The sequence below is a fragment of the Arvicanthis niloticus genome, chromosome 13 (assembly GCF_011762505.2).
Source record: "Arvicanthis niloticus isolate mArvNil1 chromosome 13, mArvNil1.pat.X, whole genome shotgun sequence".
NCBI classification, from domain to species: Eukaryota; Metazoa; Chordata; class Mammalia; order Rodentia; family Muridae; genus Arvicanthis; species Arvicanthis niloticus.
This window is the reverse complement of record NC_047670.1, coordinates 75992331-76018956: the sequence shown is the minus strand read 5'-3', so window position 1 is coordinate 76018956 and position 26626 is coordinate 75992331. Positions and strand designations below refer to the sequence as shown.

General features: G+C 49.3%; 1 protein-coding gene across 1 annotated transcript; it reads left to right on the top strand.

Moving 5' to 3' along the window:
• The first annotated feature begins 8281 nt into the window (after nucleotides 1-8281).
• On the top strand, nucleotides 8282-20565 carry LOC117718806 (keratin, type II cytoskeletal 74-like). The gene is given in 9 exon segments (XM_034516719.2): nucleotides 8282-11763; nucleotides 12552-12766; nucleotides 13420-13480; nucleotides 13934-14029; nucleotides 14234-14398; nucleotides 15919-16044; nucleotides 17846-18066; nucleotides 18455-18489; nucleotides 19033-20565. Coding segments are annotated over 9 exon segments (1584 nt in total). The 5' UTR covers nucleotides 8282-11298; the 3' UTR covers nucleotides 19233-20565.
• The last annotated feature ends 6061 nt before the right edge of the window (nucleotides 20566-26626 follow it).

The window sequence follows — 26626 nt, the reverse complement described above, 5'->3', positions numbered from 1 at the left end:
CAATGTCTCCATGATTCAGTCGAAGTCCAAAGATCTCACTGGGAATCCAACTTCAGCATGAGTTAGCTGGGGGAAAAATGTCCAAACATGTTCCTTTGGTTTTTAGTGTTTATGTGTTGCCCAAATGTCACCCTTTACAGTGGTCTAATGTTTTGGGGTCTGACTCTTGCTCTGCTCTGGACCGTCAACCACACATCCTCTCAATTGTCTGCCTTCAGCCTAGTAGGCATCAGGTGACAGCTGACCCTGCTAGGCAGCTGAGTGGGCAGGCTCGATGTTTCCCATGCTGTCACACATGGGATGGGTGACGTCACCCACCCTGTGGAGATGTAGTCGGCCTGGAGTCGCCCCCCACAGAGGCTCCACTTGTCTTCTAGCACAAGCAGGACGCCTGTGCACAGGGATCTTTTGACTGTATTTGTTCTCATTGTTTGTGCAAAACTGTGTTGGCTTATGGGCAAGTACAGAGTGAGCCGTTGTCTGGGCACTGGGGATACTGAAACAAACGGCATAGGCAGAGACCTGGGAGGCTCACAATCTACCGAGGATAGGAGAACCCAGCAACAAACAACACATTGTGTAACATGGCAGTGAGTAGGGTTTAGTTCTATGAAGAATTATAAGCACAGGAAGATGAGTGACTTGGGTGATCTTTGTAGGCATGTGTGTCTTTGCAAGGATGCTGATTTCTCAGGTGACCAGCCAACTGATGAGAACAGAGTACTTATCATGGGCGGGCCTGTCTTTCAAGCACGAGTCTTGTCGAAAGGGCGCCCATGACTTGTCTTTTCCTATGTCCGTCCTTCCTTATCTTTTGTAGCCAGGATGAAACACCATTCCTTCTCATGTGCCTGTGGTACCCAGTTCCTCCAGTAAGCCCCATCAAGCCACCTAGCATGAGAAGAGAAGCAACATTCTAGCTGCCGGTCCAACCATTCCCCAGGCCCAACTCTTCAGGAGTGCAAGCTGTCATCCCTCAGAGGATTGAGAGATCTGCTCACAGTGCTGGTGGGTGGTAGAGCCTCGGCAGGTACCTGTGTAGCTGTGACACCTCGAACTTATGCTGCTACTCATGAATGTTCCTCCTCCATCCCTCAAAACCCCCTTGTCCCAGGGTCCTCAAGTGTAGCTCAACTCAGGATATATTTTCTTCAGGAATGTGCTACTGAGTGGAGTCCTCTCTTCTGAGGAACAAGAGCCCTACATAATACAAATGCTTTAATGACTTGCCATCCAAGTGGGAAAACACCGGGTTAATAGATTTGTGTTTCTTACATAGCCACATACAAACAGCTTACATAGTTTATTATTCAAACAGGGGCCCTTTGATGTCGTCAAATGCTAGACTGATCCTTGGGAAAGAGGCAAAGCTGACTTCCGGGCTAATGGTCCCTCTGGACCTGGCATTCTGGCTTTGGATTTTGGTTCTTTTAATTGCCAGTTGTGGCCCAAGTACAAAAACCATGCCCTTGTAAAAATGGGCTAGCATTAGCTAGCATTGTTTTCTCGGTATGCCAGGAGCTCAGCTCAGCCCCACGGGAGAGTTTTCTACCTGGCAGCATGGTTAATTCTCCTGGGAACTGATACGGCTCATTGTTAATAATGGAAGCGCTACTGCCATACTGTACAGTTTGCTCTGAGGGTATTGGGTTGAGGGGGGAGGTTAAACAGCTCAGCAAGGCTCAGATCCCCTATGAGGAGGCGCAGAAGTGGGCGTTGAAGCTCTGCGGGGTTCTGGAGTCTGTGATCCCAGTCTGGAGGGCACCTCGCCGCTGTTATGACTGCAGCTGCGAGTTGCGTAATGAAGATTCACGTGAGAGAAATGTGTTGCTAGGTGATCGTGTCAGGGTGCAAGCGTCAGAGTCTGCTTATGCCCACCTAGACAGCGCAGCTCAACCCTGAAGAGATGATCGAGATGTGAGTTGTACACAGCTGCTGCTTGGGCAGCACAGTGGATAAGCAGAAGTCACACACTCAAAGACGACGACTCAACACGTCCTGTAGTAGTGCAGGCACCGGCACTGTCTTCTTGTCAAGTATTGCGTCTGCCCATAAGTGTGTAAGTTACAGCGTTTTACGTCTGGCAGTGCTGTGAGTGTGTGTTCTCCAGACTTACCGTGAACACCGGAGTTGTACCCAGTGCTTTGATAACTGCAGCATCAGCAAATGACAGAAAGTTTTCAGCCTTGTTATCTCTCTATGGGACCCGATCATATAGACTACTGTTTGCTGATCTGAACCTGCAGTGTGTCTGGGTGGCTGATAACTTCATTTGGGAAGAGTCTTGCTAAGTAGCCCTGGCTAGCTTGGAACACCCTGTGTAGCCCAGGCTGATCCTTGACTTGCAGTGGTCTTCCTGTCTTTCTCTCCAGAATGCTGGGATTCGAGGTATTCATCACCACATTCTGTCCACGGGACTTGAGACTGTGGGTCTCTCTCTGTGTTTGTAGGATGGGTATTGATTGGTTCAGGGCCCAGGAGTCTGGCAACAGCAGAAGTTGGAGTCTGACTGTGGAACATTGGATCCGGCTCCGTAAGTGCAAACACTTCTGGTACTTTCTAACCTGTGCACATACTGCCCTCTGCCAGCAGATCCTGGTACTGCACCTACTTTGGCCCTGAGAAAAAGATTACAAGGAAGCTGGGGCATAATCCTGGGTCAGCCCAGTGCCTCTCTGGAGGAGGAGCTGCTTGGTTCCCTGAGGTGCCCAGGGCCCTGTCTTCCCCTCCCCCTCCTCTCCTCTCACGGAAGGAGAAAGGAGGCATCCAGGCCCCTCTTTCTGAACCTCCTCACCTTCAGTAGCTAGCTGTTCTTTCACATGGCTTTTCCTTGGGTGCCTGAGAATCTCGGTGTTGTGTCAGAGGTCCTGGGTGTGTGAGAGGTCTGTCACTCACCAACACACCCTCTTCCAAGCCCCACTGGCACCTTGAGTGAGCCCCAGCCCTGGCTACAAGGGCAGCCTTTGAATAACTGGCTCTCACAGCAGATAAATCAGCAGCGCAGAGCTGCACATAGACAATCTTGGAAGGCTTCCTGGAGGAGGATGTGGAAGGTTACTCTGTAGGTCCCCAGGATGCCATGCCTCAAATGTCTTCAGGGTGATTGATGATTATTTTATACTGCCCTTCTGTCTCTGTATTCCTCTTTGGCAATGGCAACTCCTTTCAGCACCAGCAGAGGGCTGGGTGGTGGGGGTGTCTTCCCCATCTCCTCAGTCTCAGAGTAGCATCCACTCCACATCCTGTGTTAGGAGACCTAACCTCCTCCTTCCCACCATCCATCCCCTCAAGGCGTGGGGTCTTAGATCTAGATCTTCAAGGTCCCAGGTCCTTCCAGCTGTAACTATAGACGAAGCACCAGAGATGAAAGCCATCTCAGGACCAGGCCTGCAGTGTCCTCGACTGGAAGGATACACCGCAGCCAACCGGCGGTGCATTTCATTCCTGGCTTTGTTTCTTTTGCTACGCATGACCGACTGGGGCGACTCAGTCTGCCTACTTTTGTTGTTTCTTTATTTTAACAGTGGGAAAAAGGAGAAAAGATTGGCGTGAGGATGAATGAGCTGAAATAGTTGAAGTGCTGATTCCAGGAACTGGCGCCTGTAAGCCATGGGCAAGCAGTTGCCACAGGTTAGCCACATTCCAGGCTAGCCACATTACCAGGCTAGCCACATTCCAGCCCTGCTCTGTACAGCTCCCGCCGAGTTCTCCTCGGACCCCAGAGGGCTCTTTCTCATGGCTACCAGCTCCTGCAAGCACTATGTCTGACTTGTTCCACACTACCCTCTGCTCTTCATACCTGGAAAACTAGTGTGCCCTAGTCCTGAGCAAACTGCTTCCAGTCTCCTGGCTCCCTGGTGGCTGCCGTTCTCTCCTCTTAGTTCTCCTGGCTCATTTTACAAAGCCTCCTTCTGATCTGCCAGTGGGTATGGTGACTTGTGGCCAGCCATCAATCCCCGCTTGCCTTCTTGGGACTCCTGGTCACCACAGAAGTGAAGATTTGGTTTTTTGGTACCTACCCTCCCTACCCCTGTGAGGGAAGAATGGGTAGAATTTTCTAGCTACAGTGGGAGGAGGTGAGTTGTGGCTCTGAGCTCCAGTTGCCGACATCTAGCAGCTCCTAGGCACTACTTGCTCCAGTCTCTAGTTCTATGACCAGTCTACTTCTGTGGGGATAGGGCTCGGGCAGGACATTTCCTGAAGTCGGCAGGTGACCTGTCCCTCTCAGTCCCTGGCTGGGCAGCATGCAGATGCTTGTACTGACGAACTCCAAGGGCTTGCTTGGTTCACAGTCCATCACTGGCCATGGTGTGCAGCCCTTTTCTTCAGTCTTGGCTCCTAACTGAGCCGCTTTTGCAGACTCTCTCTTCCCTCAACACCCTTCGTTTTCCCCTTGATATCCTACTTCTGTGTCTCTTCCTCCCAATCCCCACCTTCTCTTGTGTTACCTGGTGCCCAGTACCTTGGCCCTACCCAGTAGTGTCTTCCCAGCTCCCCACCCTCTTCCTAATTCTCTCCAGGGTCTGGCAGGCTCAGTTATAATGTTGACCCAGAGAGGGGGCTAGCCGTTTGCTCTACACTGAGGCATGCATGTGACACCATGGGCCTGGCCTACCACTCCAGCATCTCCCTAGGGATGAGATGGGGCAGGGCTCCTCCTTCCTGTTTGAACAGGGATGGTGGGAGACAGAAACATGTCATTAGTGATGACTTGGCTCAATTACAGCCCTCAGCAGAGCCAGGCTTGTTTACTCTGCAAATGTGCAGAGGAAGAGGTGGATCAGGCATCAGACTTCCCTGTCATGATCAAAAGATTAAGGCGTTCTCCCTCCCCCAACCCTTTTGTTCTTTTTAAAAAAGAATCACACCACAGAGAAGGACAGAGTCAGAAAATATCTCACACACATCTCCCAGAAGTGGTCGAGGCCAGAGGAATTCTGGGACAAAGAGATAAGTGAACCAGTACCTGAACGGGGCCCCGTGGTATTTTGGAACAAGCGAAGGAAGAAGCCTCGTGTTTCTTAGAGCAAGACTGCACTTGCCTGGACATACCTGAGAGTGTGTGAGCCCGGAGGGAGTGCAGGGGGAGAGAAAGGCCTGTGATGACTGGGAGGGGGTAGGCAGGGCTGCACGGGCCTCAGAGAACTTAAAAGAAGACAGGAGAAAGACAGCCTGGTTTCTGGTAAAGACTAAGGGTCTGTCAAGTGGTTACGATCGTGAGTTGGAAGGGAGAGATGAACTGGGGGCAGCTTAGTGAGTCCTGAAGCTAAAAGCTATCCAGACTGGGAACATGAAAATGAGTCCACAGAAGCTGAGCGGGGGTAGAGCTCCTGAGTCAGAGTCCTAGTGAGCTATGGTGAGCATTCTGTCACAGACACAGTACTGAGTGATGTCCAAGTCAGGTGGTCACCATGGTCAAGATTTGTGTTTCTCATTGCAGTGAGTGCAAAGCATATTGTGCTGTATGCTTCTTATTACATAAGTGTGCAGCAAGGAAGTGGAACCCAGTGGCCATTCCTCTTTCTGCCGTCTCACAGAATATTCCCCATGGAAAGACCTCTCTATACATTTCCTTCAAGAGCCAAGGGCTTTCCTCTGCAAGAGAATGGGGATGTTCCAGTGATGAACACTGAGGACTTCCCAGGAGATAGTCCTGAAAGTCCAACGTCATGCTTGGGCCAACTAAGGCCCAACTGTTTTACCCTACAAAACAGTATCGAGGCAGTCCTGGCTGCCTTGATCTGTGCCTGGTCCCTCTTCTCACTGCTTAGTAACAGAGTCCCTGCTTACTGTTTCCCTCGTTCTCCCCCTTGTCCTCTCCCACTCTGACTCAGCTTCTACCTCCAGACGGGGCCTTTCTGGTGTGGGAATGAACCTTACAGCCAAAGAGGCTCATGTCAGGAGGGTGATGGCTTAGAGAAGAAGCAGGAAGACAGAGGGGGAAAAGGTGTCTCCTGTCAAGGGAGCTGCCTGACTTTGGGCCAAGAGGAGAGAAATCAGGCCCTTCATGCTGAGGAGAGGCAGCAGGGCTGGGTTTTGATACTGAGCTCATCTGGTAAGGGCAAACAGGAGACTCAGTGCCAAACCCTCTTCAGTGGCTTCAGCGGTTTCATCGTCTTGTAGCTCCAGTTAGCTCGGAAGCCTTCAAGGCTCTTCCTCTCTCCACAATTGACTTTGCTCTACAGAATCTGTCTCTGGTCCAGGGGAAGTCAGTCGATCAAGGGGTTAGAGAGACACGACCTTCATTACCCCCTGCAAAACAGTCAGGCATGATCTCAGCCTTACCCATTTGGCATTGTCACGGTGTCCCATTGGGAAGTCTTTCTATTTTACTTTGGTGTGATGTGCTTTACAGGGTTGGATTTTTGCCTTCGCAAGATATTCTGAATCAACATGGTAACAGTTCAAAACACAATGGGCTCAATTTCCTTGGGACTTTCTAGGGTCCCTGCAACTCCTGAAGTCTCAGGCAATGCAGAACCCACTTGTGATACAGTTTCTATGGGGTCGCCCACTGGTAATCTTCCCTGATTCTATGCTGCTTACAGGGAGAAGGGGACTGTTCACAACCTGCTCTCTGTACCCGCTCAGACTGCCTGGCCTTCCAGATCCCAACCCACACCAGAAAGCTCAGCCTTTGTTTTGGTCAGGGTTTTTATTGCTGCAACAAAAACACCAGGACCCAAAAGCAAGTTAGGGAGAAAAGGGTTGATTCGGCTTACACTTTCAGATCATAGTTCATTACTGGAGGACAGGAACTCAAGCAGGGCTGGAACCTGAAGGCAGGAGCTGATGCAGAGGCCATGGACTCTCAGGTAAGCAGGACTATTGACGTTTTCTCAGAGGGAGAGGGACGGCCACAAAGCCCATGACACAAGACCCTTGAGATACATTCATGTGATCATTACCTCCCAGCCTTCCAGCTGCTACTACATGCGAAGAAACAAGAGGACTGTGCGGGGGTGGGGGGCTTCTTAGTAGCACAGGTACCCACAAATTACCTATATTCCCATAAAAAATCCCAAACACCTACTTACTTGCCAAGCTGAATTTGATAGAATCTCACTTGGTGCCATTAGTTTCTTCTCTGTCTGGGACAAATAGATCTTGGCTGCTATTGTCACTGTCATTGTTGTGTGTATGTGTGTGTGTGTGTGTGTGTGTGTGTGTGTGTGTGTAGTCCCTGGGAAAGACACAGTTTGTCTGATTCACTCATGACACAGGCAGGTGGAGATAAAACAGCGACAACCCTCACAGGACACATCCCACTTGTATCTCTTCTGTCGTCTCCAGCCTGGTTAGCTTGCCTCTAGAGTCTAAGATACAGAGCACACACAGTAGGTTCTCAGTTCCACATAGAGAACACACAGTAGGTTCTCAGTTCCACATAGAGTATACATAGTAGGTTCTCAGGTCCACATGCATTGCCTGAATCAATCTCTCCAGGCTTTAGATACTCAGTACTTTAATGAACTTACAGAGGAGTGTGCATGGCCATGAGCAACTGAAGGATAACCAGCATGGTGTGGTGGTGGTAGTGGTGGCATTGGTGATGGTGGTGGTGTTGGTGATGATGGTGGTGTTGGTGGTGGTGTTGGTGGTGATGATGATGGTGTTGTTGGTGTTGGTGATGGTGGTGGTGTGGTGGTGATGGTGGTGTTGGTGTTGGTGGTGTTGGTGGTGGTGATGGTGGAGGTGGTGGTTATGGTGGTGTTGGTGGTGGTGATGGTGGTGGTGTTGGTGGTGATGATGGTGTTGTTGTTGTTGGTGTTGGTGATGATGGTGTTGTTGTTGTTGCTGTTGTTGTTGGTGATGGTGGTGGTGGTGGTGGCGGCGGCAGCAAGAGGAGATTCTCAGGCAGCTCCTGCTTGCACCTCCTTGGAATCAGGAGGCACCTCTGTCTCCACTCACACAAACTGTGTCTCTCCTGGAGACACACACACACATACACACACACACACGCACGCACACATACACACACACCCCAATAGCAATGCTGATTACAAGCAAGATCTATTTATCCTACACAGGGAAGAAGCCAACAGCCCAAAGTGAGCTCAGTCACACCACTGCTGTCCCTTCTGCCTTCTGCTTCACTGTCATAGTCACCTCAGTGGCCACCATGACACCCTTGTTGGCCACCCTAGGCAGGGTCTGTGCATAGGGACCCTCAGGACTTCTTTGAGAATGAACAAGAAGGGTTCCAGGGCCCCAGGGCCCCTTTCCAGTCCCCTACAGCCTGATGCTTTGAAGTGTGTGTGTGTGTTGGTGGGCGTGGGTGTATGTGTGTCCCTTTACCTTTCTTCCTTCTTAAAAATTAATTCTTTGAGACTTTTATACAATGTGTTGATAATATTCACCCCATCTCCTCCCTGACCTACCCTCACATCCTTACCCGGAAACTTAAAGTCATGTTGTTTTTATAACAATCAACTCCATTTTTTAACAACTGACTGCCTATGTACTCCTGGGGGGTGGGGCCAGTCACTGGAGCACAGATGACCTATCGGGACCCACACCCTTGAAGAAACCTGAATATCTCTGGACAGGCCCCAGAAACTCAGCTACCCGTAGCTCTTATTTAAGAGTTTGTGCTTTCGACCCCTTCCCACCCCAAGCTAGAATGTTGACAGACTTGATCTTGTGCAGGAACTCCAGCTGCCCCGAGTTCCTGTCATACCCAGAAGGCACTGCTTTTCTTTGGTTCTCTCTGACCTCTCACTGTTAAAATCTTTCTGCTTCCCTCTTCCTTGATGGTCTGTGGGCCTTGGGGAGATGGTATGTGTGGGTTTGTGGCTAAGAACTTTGTTGACACATCTCTTCTGCAGCATGTTCACTGACACCTGAAAATCTGCTGCTGTGTACCCCCAAGTCTTCCTCAGCATGCACTGTTTTGCCAGGGCTCCATTTTGGGGGCCCCGGTAAGAAGTCTAGCTCTCCTACCACAGCTCCTGTTCTGCCAGGTGGTGCACCTGCTTGTCTTGACTCATCCTAGGGAATCTCAGTTGGAGGCCAGTTTACTTCCCTTTTGGAGTTGGAGATGAGAGGCAAGCACAGGGGTTCTAAAACTTCCCAAATAGCTTGTAATGTGAAGGTGGGTCTTTTCCTCCCATCTGCTCATTACTGCTTTGACCACCATTTGCTCTGAGCACGAGGATGATGTCCAATCTTGGGTCTCCCCTGACGGGAGCCCTGGGTCCCTTGCAAACACCCCTTTCTCTCATACCATGCTCTCTGCAGTGCCTGCTACACACATCAGAAATCTCTGTCTTGGCCTACAACTGTTATGTCGGCCACATGATGTAGCAGATAGGGAAAACAGACACACTTAAACTTGAGGACCATCTCTGACTTACTAGTTGAGTGATCTGGGGCAATGTCTCTAAAACTCTGTTTCCACAAGTGTAAGCAGTAATACATGGATCAATTAGCTTTCCCTTGTCATGTGTAGCACAGGCCTGCAATCCTAGCACGTGGCGAGGTGCAGTAGAAAGATCTCGAGTTCCTGCTCTATCTAAGACATGAAAGGGAGATCATGTCTTTAAATAATTAAAGTTTGGTGTATAGCACTTGGTATAATATCTCATACGTAAGGAAAGAGACACACATGGACTCTTCCTCTCACACTACCATCATGACAGCAACAGGTCTTACTGTTACCATCATTGCGCCTGCTACTATATGCCATTGTTCAGCCCTTGCTAGTCTAGGCTAGCTCCTATGGTGAGCATTGTTACTCCTGAGTCCAGTCTTCTGGACATCCCTAAAGCACCATCAAAATCAGCCCCTCCTCCTCAGTGCATCTTGGCTCACTGTTCACAGAGCTCACCAGTTACTCCAGGACCTCAGCCTGGGCTCAGTTCTTGGAGTAGACTCTGCTTTCTAGTCCAGGGACATATAATGGTCATTCTGGGGCAAGGACCTTACAAAGTTTATTGACATTTCCACATCAGAAAGGAAGCAAAGCTAGACTCTGCCACCTTTGCAATCTGGCCTAGAAAACCACAGGCAAAACCACCACTTCTGTTGTGTCCCCTGTGTCTTGGGGCCAGGCTCTGTGAGGGACTGTAAGATGCAGTGCCTCTGAGAGGGAAGACTCACTGCTTCAGGGTTGATGTGAAAACCATTCCTGGGGTGGTCCTCTGAGGTTGCTCTGTTTCTCTGCTCCTCTCTTCCAGGCTTACCCTTTCCTCCCCGTAGCCCTCTCCCCAGGGGACGGATTCTCCCACCCTTTGCCTGGTCAGAGCTTTGTCAAACCTTTCCAGTGTTGCTCATGGGCAGTGGACAGTACCTGGGCTGGGCTGGCTGCCAGATACTTGGTTCTGAGATTCTTCAAAAAGATCCCATCCCACCAGGTCCCCTGATGTCCCACAGGCTCATGTCTTCTATACTAAAACCAAGCAGTTTCTGGAAGTGATCAGGGAATTGGCAGAATGGTGCCCGGGAGCCCAGGAGGAATCCTTACCTCTGACTAACTTTAGTCAGGATGTGTTCTAACCCAGCTAGAGGTTGGCTACTGTCCAGTCCTACCTGAGCTCTCAGGACAGACAGACACCCTCATCCAGGAGAGAAAATTCCAGAGGGCAAAATGGCAGCTGCCTGAGAAGCTTCTCTCTGTTGACAGGACATCTTTGAAGTCACCATAAGCTAGGTACTCCATACCAAACACGGAAAGCCCACACAGTGCTCATGTGGGGTCAAACTGACACTGGCTCTCATTTCTACCCTGTCTTGGGGCCTGTTTATTGCTGGACAGCTGCGGTCCTTAGCATAACCCAAATGGCAAATCCATGGACCTTCGTTTTTGACCTATCTAGATCTGTGAGGACAGAGTCATCCTCTTTCTTAGTATCCCATTCCTCAAGAAGGTTAGGTGACAGGAAATGGACTCTTCAGAGGGGAAGTCTGAGTGTTCAGAGGACCCCTCCAGGGACGAGGCAGGCATTTACCCTTGCCTCGTTGGTAGATAAACAAGATGGCAGCATCACTGGAAAAGTGAAGCTAAGAGATTGCTGAAGGGGATAACTCTGCAGGTCCCTAATTAGGGGCCAGATAAACTCCAAATTAGACCACTGCAGTGTGCAAGTGCAGCGTATTCCACTTACTATCAAAAGGACTCTCTTGCTCAAAGGCTTGGAAATCTATGCTCTGCAAATTGCTCCAGACCTTCAGAAGGGGAAGGAGATAGTGGAGAGACGCCCTTTTCCGGTGCTCTGGGCTCAGTGGGGATAAAAGGAGTCAGCTCTCTTGTGCCCCAGTATTGTCTTTCTCCAGCTCCAGCATGCTAACTGCTCTACCATGAGTCGGCAACTGAACATCAGGTTGTGCAGTGACAAAGGCAACTTCAGTGTGCTTTCTGCAGTGCTGCCAAGGAAACCCATGGACAGTGTTACTTCTTGCCACGCAGCTGGCCACAGGACTGGGGCTAGCCTCAGCAGCAGGAGCCTTTACAGTCTTGGAGGGAATAGGCATACTTCCTTCAGTGTGGCGGGTGGCAGTGCTTGGGGCTCAGGGCATAGCTATGGGCATGGGTATGGAGGGGGTCGAGCCAGTGGCTTTACCAACAGCTTGTTTGGCAGTGTGGCCCTGGGGTCCACTTGTCCATTGGTGTGTCTGCCTGGGGGCATCCACCACGTCACAGTCAATAAGAGCCTCTTGGCTCCCCTGAATGTGGAGGTGGATCCTGAGATCCAGAAGGTGCGTGCACAGGAGCGGGAGCAGATCAAGGCTCTGAATGACAAGTTTGCCTCCTTCATCGACAAGGTGAGTCTTACAGGAAGACATGATGTCATATCAGGAGCAGTTCTCCTGTTTCCTGTGAAATATGGATGGATGGATGAATAGATAGATGGAAGGATGGATGAAAGGATGGATGAAAGGATGGATGGATGATGGATGGATGATGAATGGATAGATGGATGGGTGGATGATGGATGGATAGATGGATGAATGACAGATGCATGGATGGATTTATGGGACAGGGTCTGGGTGGGGTCCCTCTTCCCAAGGAGAAGAGAATAGATTTACAAGCTGCCCAGAAAGCGGGGAGGAAATGAGGGTTGTCTCCTTGGGGAATTTTAGAGAGAAAGTGGGGAAACTGGATAGAGGTAAGCTTTTTTTTTTTTGAGAAGTGTTCAGTTCCTGAAGGTCCAACAGTGGAGGGTGTCTTCAGGTTTTTTTTTTTTTTTTTTTTTTTTTAGAATGTGAATAGCTGAGAGAATTGAGCACAGTCCAGAGGGCAGAGTTCACAGTACAGAAGGCACAGTTAGATGCAAGGGAGAATGTCTCCTGGGTCCAAAGATAGGCCACAGAAGAAGTTAGGATGCTGTCTCCCAGGTAAGTGCACAGTGACTGGAAATTCACAAGACCAGAAGGAGAGCTTGTTACTGATCCCTGGGGAAAGAGCACTTGTTAATGATATCTGAGGGTGGACAGTCAGAGCTCAACACATAGGATTTTACAAAATCCCCCTTCTCTTGGAAAATCAATGGTGTACGTCTGTGGGGCACGATATCTGTGTGGTTCCAAGTGGCTGTGGGTTTGGGTTCCAGGTGCGCTTCCTGGAGCAGCAGAACCAGGTGCTGCAGACCAAGTGGGAGCTGCTGCAGAAGCTGGACCTGAGCAACTGCAGGAGGAGCCTGGAGCCTGTTTATGAGGCCCACATCAGCAGCCTTCGCAAACAGCTGGAGACGCTGGCTGGTGAAAGGGTGCGGCTGGACTCAGACTTGAGGAACATGAGGGATGTGGCAGAAGACTACAAGAAAAGGTGAGCAGGCCACCAAAGGTTCCTGGGTCATAGAGCAAAGCTCGAGGGTCAGGAGGTCAGGTCATGTGGTCTCTGGCTATGGCCCTCTGGATACATAGTTGCTGGTTAGGGATGCTATGTAGGCGTTTGGGTATTTTCCTGGGATATAATGAGGGAATCCACAGACTTCTTACTTACACCTGGCATATCAGTTACTTCTCTGGGTATTGTTACGAATGCCTGACAGGAAACAACGTAAGGAAGGAGTTTACTTTGGCTTGTGGTTTGAAGAGATACAGTCCTTCTTAGCAGGGAAGGTACAGCAGCTGGTAGCTCCATGGTGATGGCAACCTTGTGGGTGGCTTGTTTCATGCTGCCAAGCAAAGGGCAGAGAGCTGAGGCTAGAAATAGGGTCAAGCTTTAACTCTACAGCCCTAACCCTCCAGCTATATGGCTGGCAGTCATATATTGGCCATGATCAGAAGCTTCCACAACCTTCAACACAGTACCACATGCTGGGGACCAAGTGCTCAAACATGTGAGTCTGTGGGGGTACATGTAACACTTAAATCATGATAGTCAGAGATCCCAGAAGCCACAGGGCTTGCCCCATTAGTAGAAAAAGGAAGTTATCTGACAGACAGAACCTCTGCCATCTCTCTCTTCTCCCATAGATACGAGGTTGAGATTACCCAAAGTACAGCGGCGGAGAACGAGTTTGTGCTGCTTAAGAAGGTGAGACCAGAAGCACCCATGGGCTCTGGTCCCTCCTGTGCCTGTATCCTAAGTAACTCCATTCAGGACTTCATCTAGGACACCTGGAGAGGGTCTAGGGGCTGAATTTGGTTGGGACCAGAGTTATAGCTTCCAGCAAGTTAGAGAGGAAGGGCATACAGCCAGAAACTGAATAGGAAAAAACAGGAGAGAATCCTAGTGGGGACATTGGGAGGATATGGCTCAGCTCAGTCTTTCTGTGTGGCTTGAGGAAAGGCAAGCATGTCTGTAGGAGAAACAAAGGAAGACTGGTGTTCCCTTCTTCTGTTCCCAAAAGTTCAGTCAGTGAAAAACTGGTGTCAAGTGACTGGACAGCTGCAAGTCAGATGCCTGCAGGACAGAGCAGCAGCAGAGGCAGAGTGATTGGTGGGATGGGGCTAGATGTATTAATGATGTCATGGGGCCTCTTGGCAGGAGGCAGATGCAGCCTACATGGTCAAGGTGGAACTTCAAGCCAAAGTGGACTCTCTGGAAAAAGACATCAAATTTCTCAAGTATCTGTACAATGCGGTGAGGACACACCTCTCCCCCACTGTTCTGCCTCAATCCAGCTGATACCTTCCCAAAGATACATCAGTGGGTGGGACTTAAGACCACATTAGATAAAGGTGCTTGCACAGATAAGTGTGACCAACTCTGTCAGAGACGACAGAAGCCTGATAGAGAAGAGGAGAGCATCTGAGGGTGCTGATCCTGTTTCCATCCACAATCTAGGAGATTGCCCAGCTCCAGACTCATGCCAGTGAGACCTCTGTCATCCTGTCCATGGACAACAATCGAGATCTGGATCTTGATGGTATCATTGCCGAAGTCCGTGCTCACTATGAGGACATTGCCCTAAAGAGCAAGGCTGAAGCTGAGGCGTTGTACCAGACCAAGGTGAAGCTGTTGGGGCGGGGGGGAACCTCTTTCCTTCTTGAGAAAGGTCATAAAAATACTGAGAGCTGGTTACAGCCAAGGACAAGTGGCAATCTATCCAGAAGGTGTTCTCAGCAGTGTCATCAAATGAGTTTGGATGGGCAAGAATACTGAGAGCTGGTTACAGCCAAGGACCAGTGGCAATCTATCCAGAAGGTGTTCTCAGCAGTGTCATCAAATGAGTTTGGATGAGCAAGTCCAATGGAGAGGAACAGCAAGTCCTTCAGGAGGCATAGACTGAAATGCTTCTCTTCTAATGCAGATGCGTTTACAGGGATGGGGGTACATGACACAGGGATGGAGGACACAAGCTGGAGCCGGGTGGGGAGAGAAGGGAAAGCCCCGAGCTCCCTTCTACTATGCATGGGGATGTCGGGAGCCCTCCAACAGCAAGTTGGAATTCTAAAAGCATTCCGAGTGATAGGTTAGGTGGTGAGGTAAGGCACTCCATTCACTCCTCCTCTAAACCCCATCTTCAGTCACGAAAGCCCAGCGGTGCCAACTTTCTATTTCTGAAACAAAATAGCGAGGAGAACCAGCTGATGAGCAGAGGAGGTTTAAATCAGCTGGTGAGCAGGGGGGGTTGTTTGGTCCTTGGTTGCAGAAGTTTCCATTTGCAGATTCTTGGTCTTGGGGAAGAGCAGTACACTGTGGTAAGAGCTCCTGTCAGAGGGGGCAGCTCACTTCCCAGCATCCAGGGAGAAGAGAAGAAAGGAGAGAGTGGTAGGGTGCCTCAGGTCCCAAGATCTCCTTTGAGGGTTTGTCCCCAGTGACCTAAACTTTTTTACTAGGACTTACCATCTACTAGTGGCAAGCTGTAACCCAAGCTAGTAACACATGAGGCTTTGAGGGACAGTCCAATTTTAAACTATAGTATCACCAAGAAAGGATGGTAGGTATAGTTCAAAGTCATATCCCCTCCTGTCCCTTGTCCCATGTCCATGTGCATGACACTTTCTCCATCCTGAAGTGATGGACACAGAACCTCACCCAAGTCCTACCTATAACCTCTTCTAAAGACACACCTGGTCCCAGACTTCCTTCTTCTCTGACCTGTGCTGGGAAAGTGTTGAGGGAGAGTGTGAGCCTCAGAAGAGCTGGGCTGCCCCACTCACCACTACATCCAATGCCAGTGCCAGAGGCAAGTGGGGCCTCTAGAAGACATTTCTGAATACTGGATGATGAACAAAGAGGGGTCAGAATTCTCACATTGGAGAGTGCGAGTGCTTATGAGTGGGAACTATATCCTGTCTACCCTGGGAAAGTCTCAGGACAGAAAGCAAGCCAGGAGGGAGGGCCACATGCAGGTTCTGCCTATGATGGGCTCAGGGGGTTTTCTTGGTCAGAGCTGGAAGGGCACCTGGGTTCTGGCTTCACCACCTCCACTTGAGGCTCACCTCAAGGTCCTCGGGATAGGTGTGCTCCCCCTGAGTCACTTTGTGCCTTGTCTCATCACCATCTTCCTGCCTCTGGAACACTAGATTCAGGAGCTGCGGCTGGTGGCTGGCTGCCATGGGGACAGCCTAAATCATACCAGGAATGAGATGTTGGAGCTGAACCGGCTTATCCAGAAGATCCACTGTGATATCACTAACATGAAGAAGCAGGTGGGCAGCAAACCAGAGAACAAACAGCAAAGTTCTACATGTGTGGTGGAAACTCAGGGCTGCCATGGAGGGAGAAGCAGGTCTCCCTCAGGGGCATGGGAGTCCCAGGAACAACCACAGGCCTCTTTCTCACCCTGTATGAGAATGGAGAAGACACCATATATCTCTGGCTTACCCATGGTGCCCTTTAGGTAGCTGGGCAGGAAAGAGGCAGAGAATTGCCCTTCCCCCACCCCCCAGCTCTTCATTATCAGGGCAGGATTAGAGCAGCGGTGTTCCAGGTACCCTCGTGCTCAGTTATTTCTGTGTCCAACATACCTGTCCTGTGCCTTTTGTGTGTGCCCCTCTGAGACCAGGCCTTCTCCCAGGTGTCCAAATGCATGGAACAAGACAGGGCCCTCTATGGCCACCTTGCAGGGGCAGGACCCTGAGAGAAGGGTGCAGCAGCAGATGAAGTGTCTGGATTCTCCCATCTATGCCATCAGACTCTTATTTGTACTAGTCTCACTTAGAGACAGCAATTCTTAAATGTTGTATCAGTGTGTGTGTGTGTGTGTGTGTGTGTGTGTGTGTGTGTGTATGTGTGTGTGTGTGTGTATTCCTCTCAGGGACCCTCCTAGGAACCACATCAACACAGTTAACAATAGGTTGTTATAGACACTTCTCTCTGCATCCCCAGGACCTCATGTGACATGGAGGAGCGGGGCACAGGTACACCTGTAAGACTCTATGGTTGGCTGGTTTACAGACTCCATCAGAAACACCCTCCTGTTTAGCCCTTGAAATTATAGCAGCTTTGGGGGCTTCCTCAGAGTCCATTATCCAGGGCTGTAAGTTAGACTATTTTAAGGGAAGGTTGCCTTGCCTATTGAGGTCCTGCATGGGAGCAGGCAGGGAGATAAAGCTCCCTGCAGAGAGCAGGTTGGCTCCAGCCACACTGTCTCGGTGCAACAGACACAAAGGTTACCTGCAGCAGAAACCTGCAAGGTGCAGGAAGGAGCTACAGAGCCATGGCCAGAACCTGGGTATGCATTCATCACAGATGAATGTTTATGGTTGTGGCCTGGGTGATGTCTGAGAAGGTAAAAGCCATACTGCTTGAGGACCTGCATCCATGTCCCTGGAATACACATAAAAAACTAGTTTGGCCACATACCCACATGCAACCCTAGCACTGTGGTGGGGAAATGGGGCCTGCTGGCAGCCAGCTTAGCTATAAGTTCAGTGAGGTAATACAGAGGCTGACAGATCAGGCTCCCAGTGTCCTCCTCTGGCCTCTGTATACATACGGGTATGGACACCTGTGCACGTGTGTGCATATACCAAACTCACACATATACATGCACACATATTTTTCAAAAGTAAGGAAAACCAGGCATTACAGTGGAACCCTTGGGTCCCATCTGTATAACAAGGCTGCTGTGTTAGTCTACCACTGTCTTAATCAAATACCTGACAGAAGTAACTCAAGGGAGAAAGGACTTACTTTGGCCATGAGAGTCCATCATGGCAGACTGCCTAGTCGCATCTATAGTTAGGAAGAAGAGGATGATAAATTTTGAGCTCCGTTAGCTTCCTTCTTCCAGAGGTGGTCCAGGACCTAAGTCTAGGGTACTGCTTATGTTTAGGGTGGGTCTTCCCACTTGAACCAACCTAATCAAGATAATTCCTCATAGGCTCAACCAGAGCCTTGTCTCCTAGATAAGTCTATCAAGTTAATAACATTAACAGTCACGACTGGTATGATCTAGATTGTACTTTATGTCTTGATAGTCTGTTTTTTTTTTTTTTTATTCCCCAGTGTTCCAATCTGGAGAAGGCTATCACTGATGCTGAGCAGCGAGGTGACTGTGCCCTCAAAGATGCCCAGGCCAAGCTGGATGAGCTGGACAGATCCCTGCAGCAGGCCAAGGGGGAGCTGGCTCGGATGATGCGCGAATACCAGGAGCTCACGGGCCTGAAGCTGTCACTGGACATGGAGATCGCCACCTATCGCAAGCTGCTGGAGTGTGAGGAGTGCAGGTGGGACCTGGGGGCAACACCACGGCGCCAAGGGAGAACCGATGGCTTCTCAGGCTGAGGGAACATTTGGGAGCAGGAAGCTGAGCAGACAGTGCTGGCAACATCGTGAGAGAGGGTGGCTGTGGTTTCCCTGCCAGGTGACGACGGAGGCCGGCCATACGCACAGGTGACTGTGCGATGATACAAATGGAGCTGTGAGGACAGACAGATTGATGCATGCTAGCAGTATGGTCCCAGTAGATCATGCCATCTATAGGATGGGAGGTTTGAATCTTCACGTGTTGGTCAAAGAAAGAATCAGGGTCTTTCTCTATAGTCCAGGCTGGCCTCAAACTCCTCCAGTCTCAGCTTCCTGAGTGGTCTTATCCTTTAACTTTCTGTATTGCAGGATGTCTGGTGGGAACCCATCCTCTGTGAGTGTCTGTGAGTATCCTAGAGATGGGTTGGGCTGAGAAAGCCAGGGGCCCTGGGATACAGAGATGTGGAAATCCAGGGACCCTGGGATACAGTGGTGCTTAAGGCCAGGGGCCCTGTGATACAGAGATGCTTGAGGCCAGGGTCCCTGGGATACAGAGATGCACTGCCAACCATAATCTTACTTCACCTAGAAGTTTCTGCTGGCCTGAGAAGGTTCTCTGCACCAGAGCAATATTTCCCACATTTGTCTCCAGGAAAAAGTGATTAAAATTCACACCCATCTCTTTTGTTGTCCTAGCCTGAGGTACTCCTGTCTAGAGAACAGCTTGGGAATGGTTGCTTTCTCAGGATATCCCAGATGGCAGGCAGCATGCCTATTCTGTGTGGTCCCCATACAGTTCAGCACAGAACAAGGTCTCATTCACTGCACTGGCTATGCAGATTGACTTCTGAGGAGGGTCACAGGATTAGGCAGGTCCTCCTCAGAGATGGGAGTTGCCATGGCTGTCACTTGCTGAGAAACACCTGCTTTTGTCTCTTCGTCCGCAGCTGTCATCAGCAGCAGTTACGGCTCCTACGGTTATCATCCAAGCTCCATGATCTCTGTCTCTGAGGCTGGCAATGCAGTTGGCAGCCCCAGCACCCCTGGAAACAGCCAGGCCAAGACCAGAGGATAAAGAGTAGTCCTCAGGGATGCCCAGGACAAGAACACTGTTGCTGGTGGTACCCTGGCCAGGAAGACCACTTGATAACTCCACTCACCTCAGTGTCTGGAGAAGAACTGCCTTTGCTACTGTTCAGAGATGCCCATGACACTTGAAAGTGCCATCTCTGAGTTCTAGGACTGTTTCTAGTACACTTGACTACCCACTCTCTACTTTAAGTTCTGATCGACATGGTCAGTCTTCCCATGTTGGTGGGCCCCATGCAGGCTTCTGACTTTTTGTACCTTCAGCCAGCAGGAGGCTTTAGAAACTCAAGCCACCATTGACTTCTTGAGCTGAGGAGTCTATGATAAGGAGGCTCTTCCAGAGAGGGAAGAGGGAGGTGGTGGAGAGAAAAGGGGGACATTGAGGCTGTGTTCTCAATTGTCTAGATTTTCTGACCTTCTTAGAAGGGGTGGAATTTTTGGCAGCCTTTCTCTGTCTTATTAGTGAGACTATTGTTGACTGTTGAGGAGAAAGCATATGTGTTTGCAGGTCTCCTATTCACAGAGCTATGTGGAAGAGAACAGGGCTCCTTACCACCTGTAACCATCATCTTTATTAGTAATAATAGCTACTTCCACCTGCCAAGCACCTATTATGAGGCAGGTTGTCAGGAACCCTGAATGTGTTGCCTCAAATTCTCACCTAATCCTGCAGGGAATGCACAAGCCACATCTTTGGGATACAGAGGGACGCTGTTTCTTAGCATGGGTGAGCTAGCCCTTGTCACAGACCTATGAGCCATCTCAGGCCTGGCAGACAGAGCTCAATAGACAGTAGATTTCACATTTTGCTGGTAGGTCATGATCATCGCCACAGGAAGGGCATCAATGTCACAGTCCTCAATGAAGCATCAGGTAACAGTGGCTTTTGTAAGGGAAAACACAATCTGCAGAAGGAGAAAAATATTTATAAATCTCTAGTAAGGGTCTAGTATTCAGACTATGAAAGGAACTCCACACAACTCCACAGTACAAGGACAGCCTAGTTAAGAAAGGTGCAAAGGGGCCAGACAGATGGTTCAGAGTTAAGAGAACTGCCTGCTCTTCCAGATGACTCAAATTCAATTTCCAGCATGCACGTCAGGTTCACAACCATCTGTAATTCCAGCTCCAGAGGGAACCAAACACCCCTGGCTTCTTCGTGCATCTGCATTCACGTGCACAACCCTTCGCACAATTAAAAGCAATATTGTTTTTTTAAAAGAAGTGTGCAAAGGACTTTAATGGATTTTCACCTAAAGAAAGTATACATATGGCCAATGAACACATGAAAATATGCTCAACATAATTGGACTTTATGAATTTGCATCTTCTAAGACAAACTTAATATTAAAAATATTAATAATAAAGAAATAACAGATACTGGTGAGGATGAAGAGAAGCTGAAACTTTTTGTGCTTTTGGTTCTGTTTTGAGATAGGGTCTCACTGTGCAGCCCTGTCTGGCCTGGAACTCACTCTGTAGACCAGGCTGACCTCAAGATCCACCTGCTTCTGCCTCCCAAGCACTGGGCTTAAGGGTATGTGCTACTAAGCCTATTGCAGAGGTCCTGGTGGGAATGGAGAGTTGGCTCAGTGGTTAAGAGCACTTGGGACTCCTGCAGAAGACCCAGGTTTGGTTCCCAATCCCCACATGGCGGTTCACAATCATCTCCCATTCTAGGGGATCCAGTGCCTTCCTCTGACCTCAGTAGGCACCAGGCATGCATGTGGTACACATACATACAAACAAATACTCATATATATAAAGTAATACAATAAATATAAGGATTGTCACATGCCAGTAAGTCCACTCCTAGAGATACAGGCAAAGGAACTAAAATCAGATATTTCAACAGTACATGTAACATGGAAGCTCAGAGCTGTACTATACAAAACAACCCAAACATCTGTCAGTGAGTGAACAGAAAACTGAGGTACAGTATATACTTACAATGACTAATTTTTTTATCCATGAGAAGAAATGCCGTGGCACTATCTGTTACAGTGTGAGTGAGTCCTGGGGAAAATCATGTTAAATAAAAGAAGGAAGAGAGAGAGAGAGAGAGAGAGAGAGAGAAAGAGAGAGAGAGAGCGAGACAGAGACACACGGAGAGAGACAGACAGAGAGAGAGACAGAGACAGAGAGGCAGAGAGAGACAGAGACAAAGAGAGACAGAGAGACAAAGAGAAATACAGAGAGAGACAAAGACAGAGAGACAGAGAGAGACAAAGAGAGATACAGAGACAGAGAGACAGAGAGTCAGAGAGAGATACAGAGAGACAGAGAGAGATACAGAGACAGAGAGACAAAGAGAGACAGAGAGAGACAGAAGCAGAGAGACAGACAGACAGGGAGAGGGACAGAGACAGAGAGACTGGGACACATACACACAAGAGAGAGAGAGAGAGAGAGAGAGAGAGAGAGAGAGAGAGAGAGAGAAGAGGAGAAGGAGGGGGAGAGGGAGGAGGAGAGGGAGAGAGAAGTGGTTTTCCCCATTGCATGATCCATTCATAGAAAGTGTACAGATTAGGAAATCCAAATATTCAGAAACAGGTGGAGTAGCAGATTGGTGGCAATGGACCCAGAGCTTTCTTTGGGGTGATGGCATGTTTTGAAATTAGGCAGAGCTGAGTGTCTGTACCATTGGGAACATAGAAATGTCACTTAACTGTTCACCGAGATGGTTAGTTTAATGGTCTATAAATTTCATTTCAATAAAACTAAAATTGAATGTGAGCGTGTTAGACTAAAGAGGCTTGAGAAACTGTGTCCCTAGACTTAAGTTCCCAGTCCTTCCATGATTCATCAAATGGCATGCCTAGGGAAACTGTCTAGGCTAACACAAGGCACAGGGACAACATACCCTCTATTCAGCTGGCCTTGAGCAGGGCAAGCTCATCTTTGCCGGCCAATAAATAAATAACCAGGACACCGGCTTCCACCAGATGAGGCATCTGAACTCAGTTGTTCACATTTTTGTGGCAAGCACTTTGTCTGCTGATTAACTAGTCACCTGATTACTCAACAGGCTATCTATGTCTCCAGCTTGGCATGGAGGACAGATGGTAGCCCAGTGCCAGTGTTCGCCTTGATGAATGGTGAGCTGAAGCAATGGGAGCTGACAAACTACAACATTTCTTTCTCAGACAGAACTGTGGCCCCAGCCCTGGAGCTTGGACCAGGATATGTGTGTGTGTGTGTGTGTGTGTGTGTGTGCATCTGTGTACCTGTGTACCTGTTCATATGTGTGTCTGTGTATTTAGCTGGGCTATAATTCAACTTCAGTTATCTTTGTCTATTGCTCTCCACTCTGTCTACCTGTCTGTATGTTTGTCTATCTATCATCTATCTATCTATCATCTATCTATCTATCTATCTATCTATCTATCTATCATCTATCATCTGTCTGTCTGTCTGTCATCTATCTATCTATAGGATCTCTCCTTGAACTTGGTGTTCATCAGTTGGATTTAGCCACTCTGATTGGCCAGCAAGCCCCTGGGATCCTCCTATCTCTGCCTCCCAGCACTAGGATTGCAGGCATATCCCACCAGGCCTGGTTTCTATGTAGGTGCTTAGCATCTGAACTCAGTTGTTCACATTTTTGTGGCAAGCACTTTGTCTGCTGAGCTACCTTCCTAGCCTATTAGAGCAGGTATTTATGGTACAACCTTGCTGAAATTCTCAACCCCACGGCAACCAGCTAATGTAAGCACAGAATCAAACCACTGCTAGAACCTTCTCTCCATTGAGGAATCAGCAGAAGAGGTCAAGCTTTACTGGGCCGAGAAGTCCTCTAAGGCAGGCTGTTCTCCTTCATCACTGTATGGCAGATGCCTGGCATGGAGAGGCAGTTTGATAACTGCTGAGTGAGTCATTTGGGAAGGGACATCTTCTCAGCCCTCTCCTGCTTTCGTGGTCTCAGGGTGGATGGAAGGATGAATGATTACCTCACTCTGTCTGTCAGCAGCTGGAGTCACTGCCTCCTTTTGTAGGCTTTTATTGAGCAATAATACTTTGAAAATATGTGAAACGAGACCATTGGAGTTAGAGACATGAGCATTCTGGGACAGAGGGACAGGATCCAAACAGCATGGTATTTACCACCATGGGTCTAGAGTTAGACAAGAAGAGGCAGAAACCAGAGGCTCTGGGGGATGATAGCTGGGTGTGTGCACCTGGAGGGCAAGCACCAGCTCCAGGCATCTGTGTGACAGAAAGGCAGGCTATAAGAGGCCCAGGTCACAGGCTACGGCCGCTCTACCAATAACCAAGCTATGGTGCAGCTTCCCTCCTGCTGTGCTATCTCGAGGAAATTGCCAAACTTCCTTCAGCATTGATGTCTCATTTAAGAAGCAGGGATAATAATAGTGGCAGCCTTCGGGGCTGTTGTGAGGATTAGGTGAATTAATATACGTGAGGTGCTTAGAACCATGGCTGGCACAATGAACCCTGACTAAGTGTGAGCCAGCACAGTCATGGTCATCATCATTATTATTATTTACAAGATATCTTCCATCCACCTTGGGGAGTAGGTGGAACAGATGTTGGTGTCCCCTCATTAGGGATGTAGAGAAGGTAGAAGCCCTACCTACTGTTACATAGGTCATGAGTGGCCCAAGAGAGACTATAATAAGGGTCCTCAGAGTCCCAAGTCCACACACTATGTCAGAGGTGTGGAGTCAGCAGGTAAAGAAGGAGGTGCTCAACCATGCTCAAAAGAAGAGTCTTGGTCAGAGAGCTAATGGAGGTGACAGGGGACAGGGCTAGCCCAAATGATATCTTGCAATGCAAGAACGCATTGTGACTGGGTGGGAGCAGAGCTGCATTCAGGGCATGCCCCTGTCCTTTATAGCCTGCTCCTGGGGTGAGCTCACCTTTGGCCTTTTAAGGTCCAAATCTGCTGAGCACACCTGTCCTGCCCTCAAGTGGTCTGATTGTGGCCAAGGCCCCTAGGAACTGCAGTTAGTCCAGCTGACTCAGGCTGAGGGCACTGCCTACCTGAGGCCATGCAAGTATGCAAGGAGACCCCTTTTGGGGATGCACAGACAGCACACTCACAACCTGCTCCATCAGCCGGGGACGCCTGCAAGGACCCGAGCTGATGTCATCAAATAACCCTGCTCATTTTCTCTAATTTTGGAGATAATTACTTTGCTCAGAAAACTACCCAGCCCTCTCCTGGTGCCTCTAGCCTCTCCCATTCCCAGTTTTACCCACACAGGAATGGATTCTGCCTCAGATGTGCAGTTTAGGCTCTTTCAGACTCAACAGCCTTCAGTGGCTCCCTGTCTCACACACAGCCTGGGATCTGGAATTTCTCTACCCAAGGTCTCCCTCTACTTATCATCACTTCAGCCTACTCAGGAGTTTCTTTTCCTCACAAATGACCCGTGTCCCACCATCCTGGGCTGCTTTCCTGACTTCTTAGAACAATCAATTCAATGCTTCTTCCCTTAGAAGACTGGAATCAAAGCCTCTCCTGCAGGCGGCCCATGTGGTGGTAGTTTCCTAAGGGTTGCCTCTTTGCTCATTCCTTCTTCAACCCTGAAGCTGAAGCCTCATGGGCTCAAGTTTCTCAGATATGTTTCTCTCAAGAGGCTTATTGGCCCAAGACCTCTGGAAAGGAACAACAGACACACCAAACAAAGCCACAGGACACAAACAAATGTGTCAACCAATTGTCCCCACACACGAAAGCACACATGCAGAGAAAACTACAATTTACTCATATAAACAAAATAAAAGAACCGAGTGTACAGCCAAGAGCCACAAAGAGGGTCCTTGGGACCCTCATCACACTCAGGAAACACCATTTCTCTCATGCAGACATCATGGACAGAAGACCAGAACGCAGAGGAGACAGGCCAGGCCAGAAGCCAGGGTTTCAGTAGTATTTCAGAGAAGAGGGATGTGTGCAAGTTGATTGGATAAACAGCTGGCCTTTCCCTTGAATGCCTAAGCCAGATCTTCCTGGTATCTTCAGGGTTTTATTTCTATATCCCCATCATCTCCCCATTTCACAGGTGAGCAACACTGTGTCCCTAAGACATGCATGGATAGGTAAACATCACTAGAAGTCAGTTCTCTCACAGAGAGCCACCTGCGTGGGGACAGGTGGGTAAGGTCTTCACCATCAGGCCATGGGATTCCCAAAGCATGGGGTCAGTCTGCCTTCTCCTACCCACAATTCTCTCCAACTATGGCACAGGTAAGGGCAGAGCCCTTTGTGAACTGAGGCTCCACTTTGGTCTTTTTTACTCCCTCCCTTTACCCTCTAGCAAAATGTAAGCATCCCAGGCACCCAATCTGGGCCCACCCTTCCTGTGGGTGGTCCAGAACTCTGTTGCTTCCTCCTCAGTTATCATCCTCATCAACAACACTGGGCGTTGTGTTTCTAATGGCCAAGATCTGATTAGTTGATGCCACTGTGTAAACGAGTTGGTAATAACCTAGTGAGCTGCTTCTCTCAGGGACACTGAGAACAAGCTCTTTGGAGGCAGGATGCTTTGGACTGTCTCCATCAGAAGTTGGTTAGGTGTCCAACAAATATTTGATAAATGGGCCAACATCAATAGATGTGACATAATGTCTATAAAGTGCTTCCTACTGAGGTTCATTCTGGCAGCCACTTGGTTGGCTGTGGCTATTACTATTATTATTGTTCATAATGGTCAATTTTCTGGGATCGACAGCGGTCTGGGAGAACCTGGGGCTTGTAGGGTCACCGCCCCTTCCCTGTCCTCAGCACCTCATGCCACTGTGTGGGAATGTGCTGATGAAGATGCCATGCTGGAGAGGAAGGAGGGAAGGCAGGCCAGCCTCTGGCTCCTTAGTCACTGACACCGGTTATTGGACATTAAGAATGTGTCAGGCCTTAGGGGCTGCTTCCTGTGGAACAACAGGAGCCATCCTTGCCACTCCTGTGCTAATGTCTATTCTTACATTCTCCACGGGAGAAGCTGAGACCAGAAAGGCCAAACTGGGTGGTGGAGAGGAAGTTGATTCTCTGGGGTCCAGGCTACCATCTGGTGCCACTCCAGGTGAACAAGTCTAACATCCATCTCTGCTCTTTACTGTGTCTCCAGCAAGTGGCTGCTTACTGGGAGGGGGCTGGTCCAGGGATGCAAGGGTCCCATAGAGGGAGGCATCACTGGCTCCTGGACCTGCATCATGCTCAGAAAATACCATTTCTCTCATGTAGATGTCATGGACAGAAGACCAGAGTGTAGAACAGACAGGCGAGGCCAGAAGCCTGGAGTTTAAGCAGAATTTCAGAGAAGAGGGATGTGTGCCAGAGGTGGGGACAGAAGTGGTCAGGGATAGCTTGGGTAAACATTGGGAGCACTGAAGATGAGGCCAGAGGATGAGGTGTCCATGGACGAAGGGGAAGCAGCAAGCAACAGTGCATGGGTAGGAGCAGAGAATGCAGGACACGGCTGGCTGGGCAGG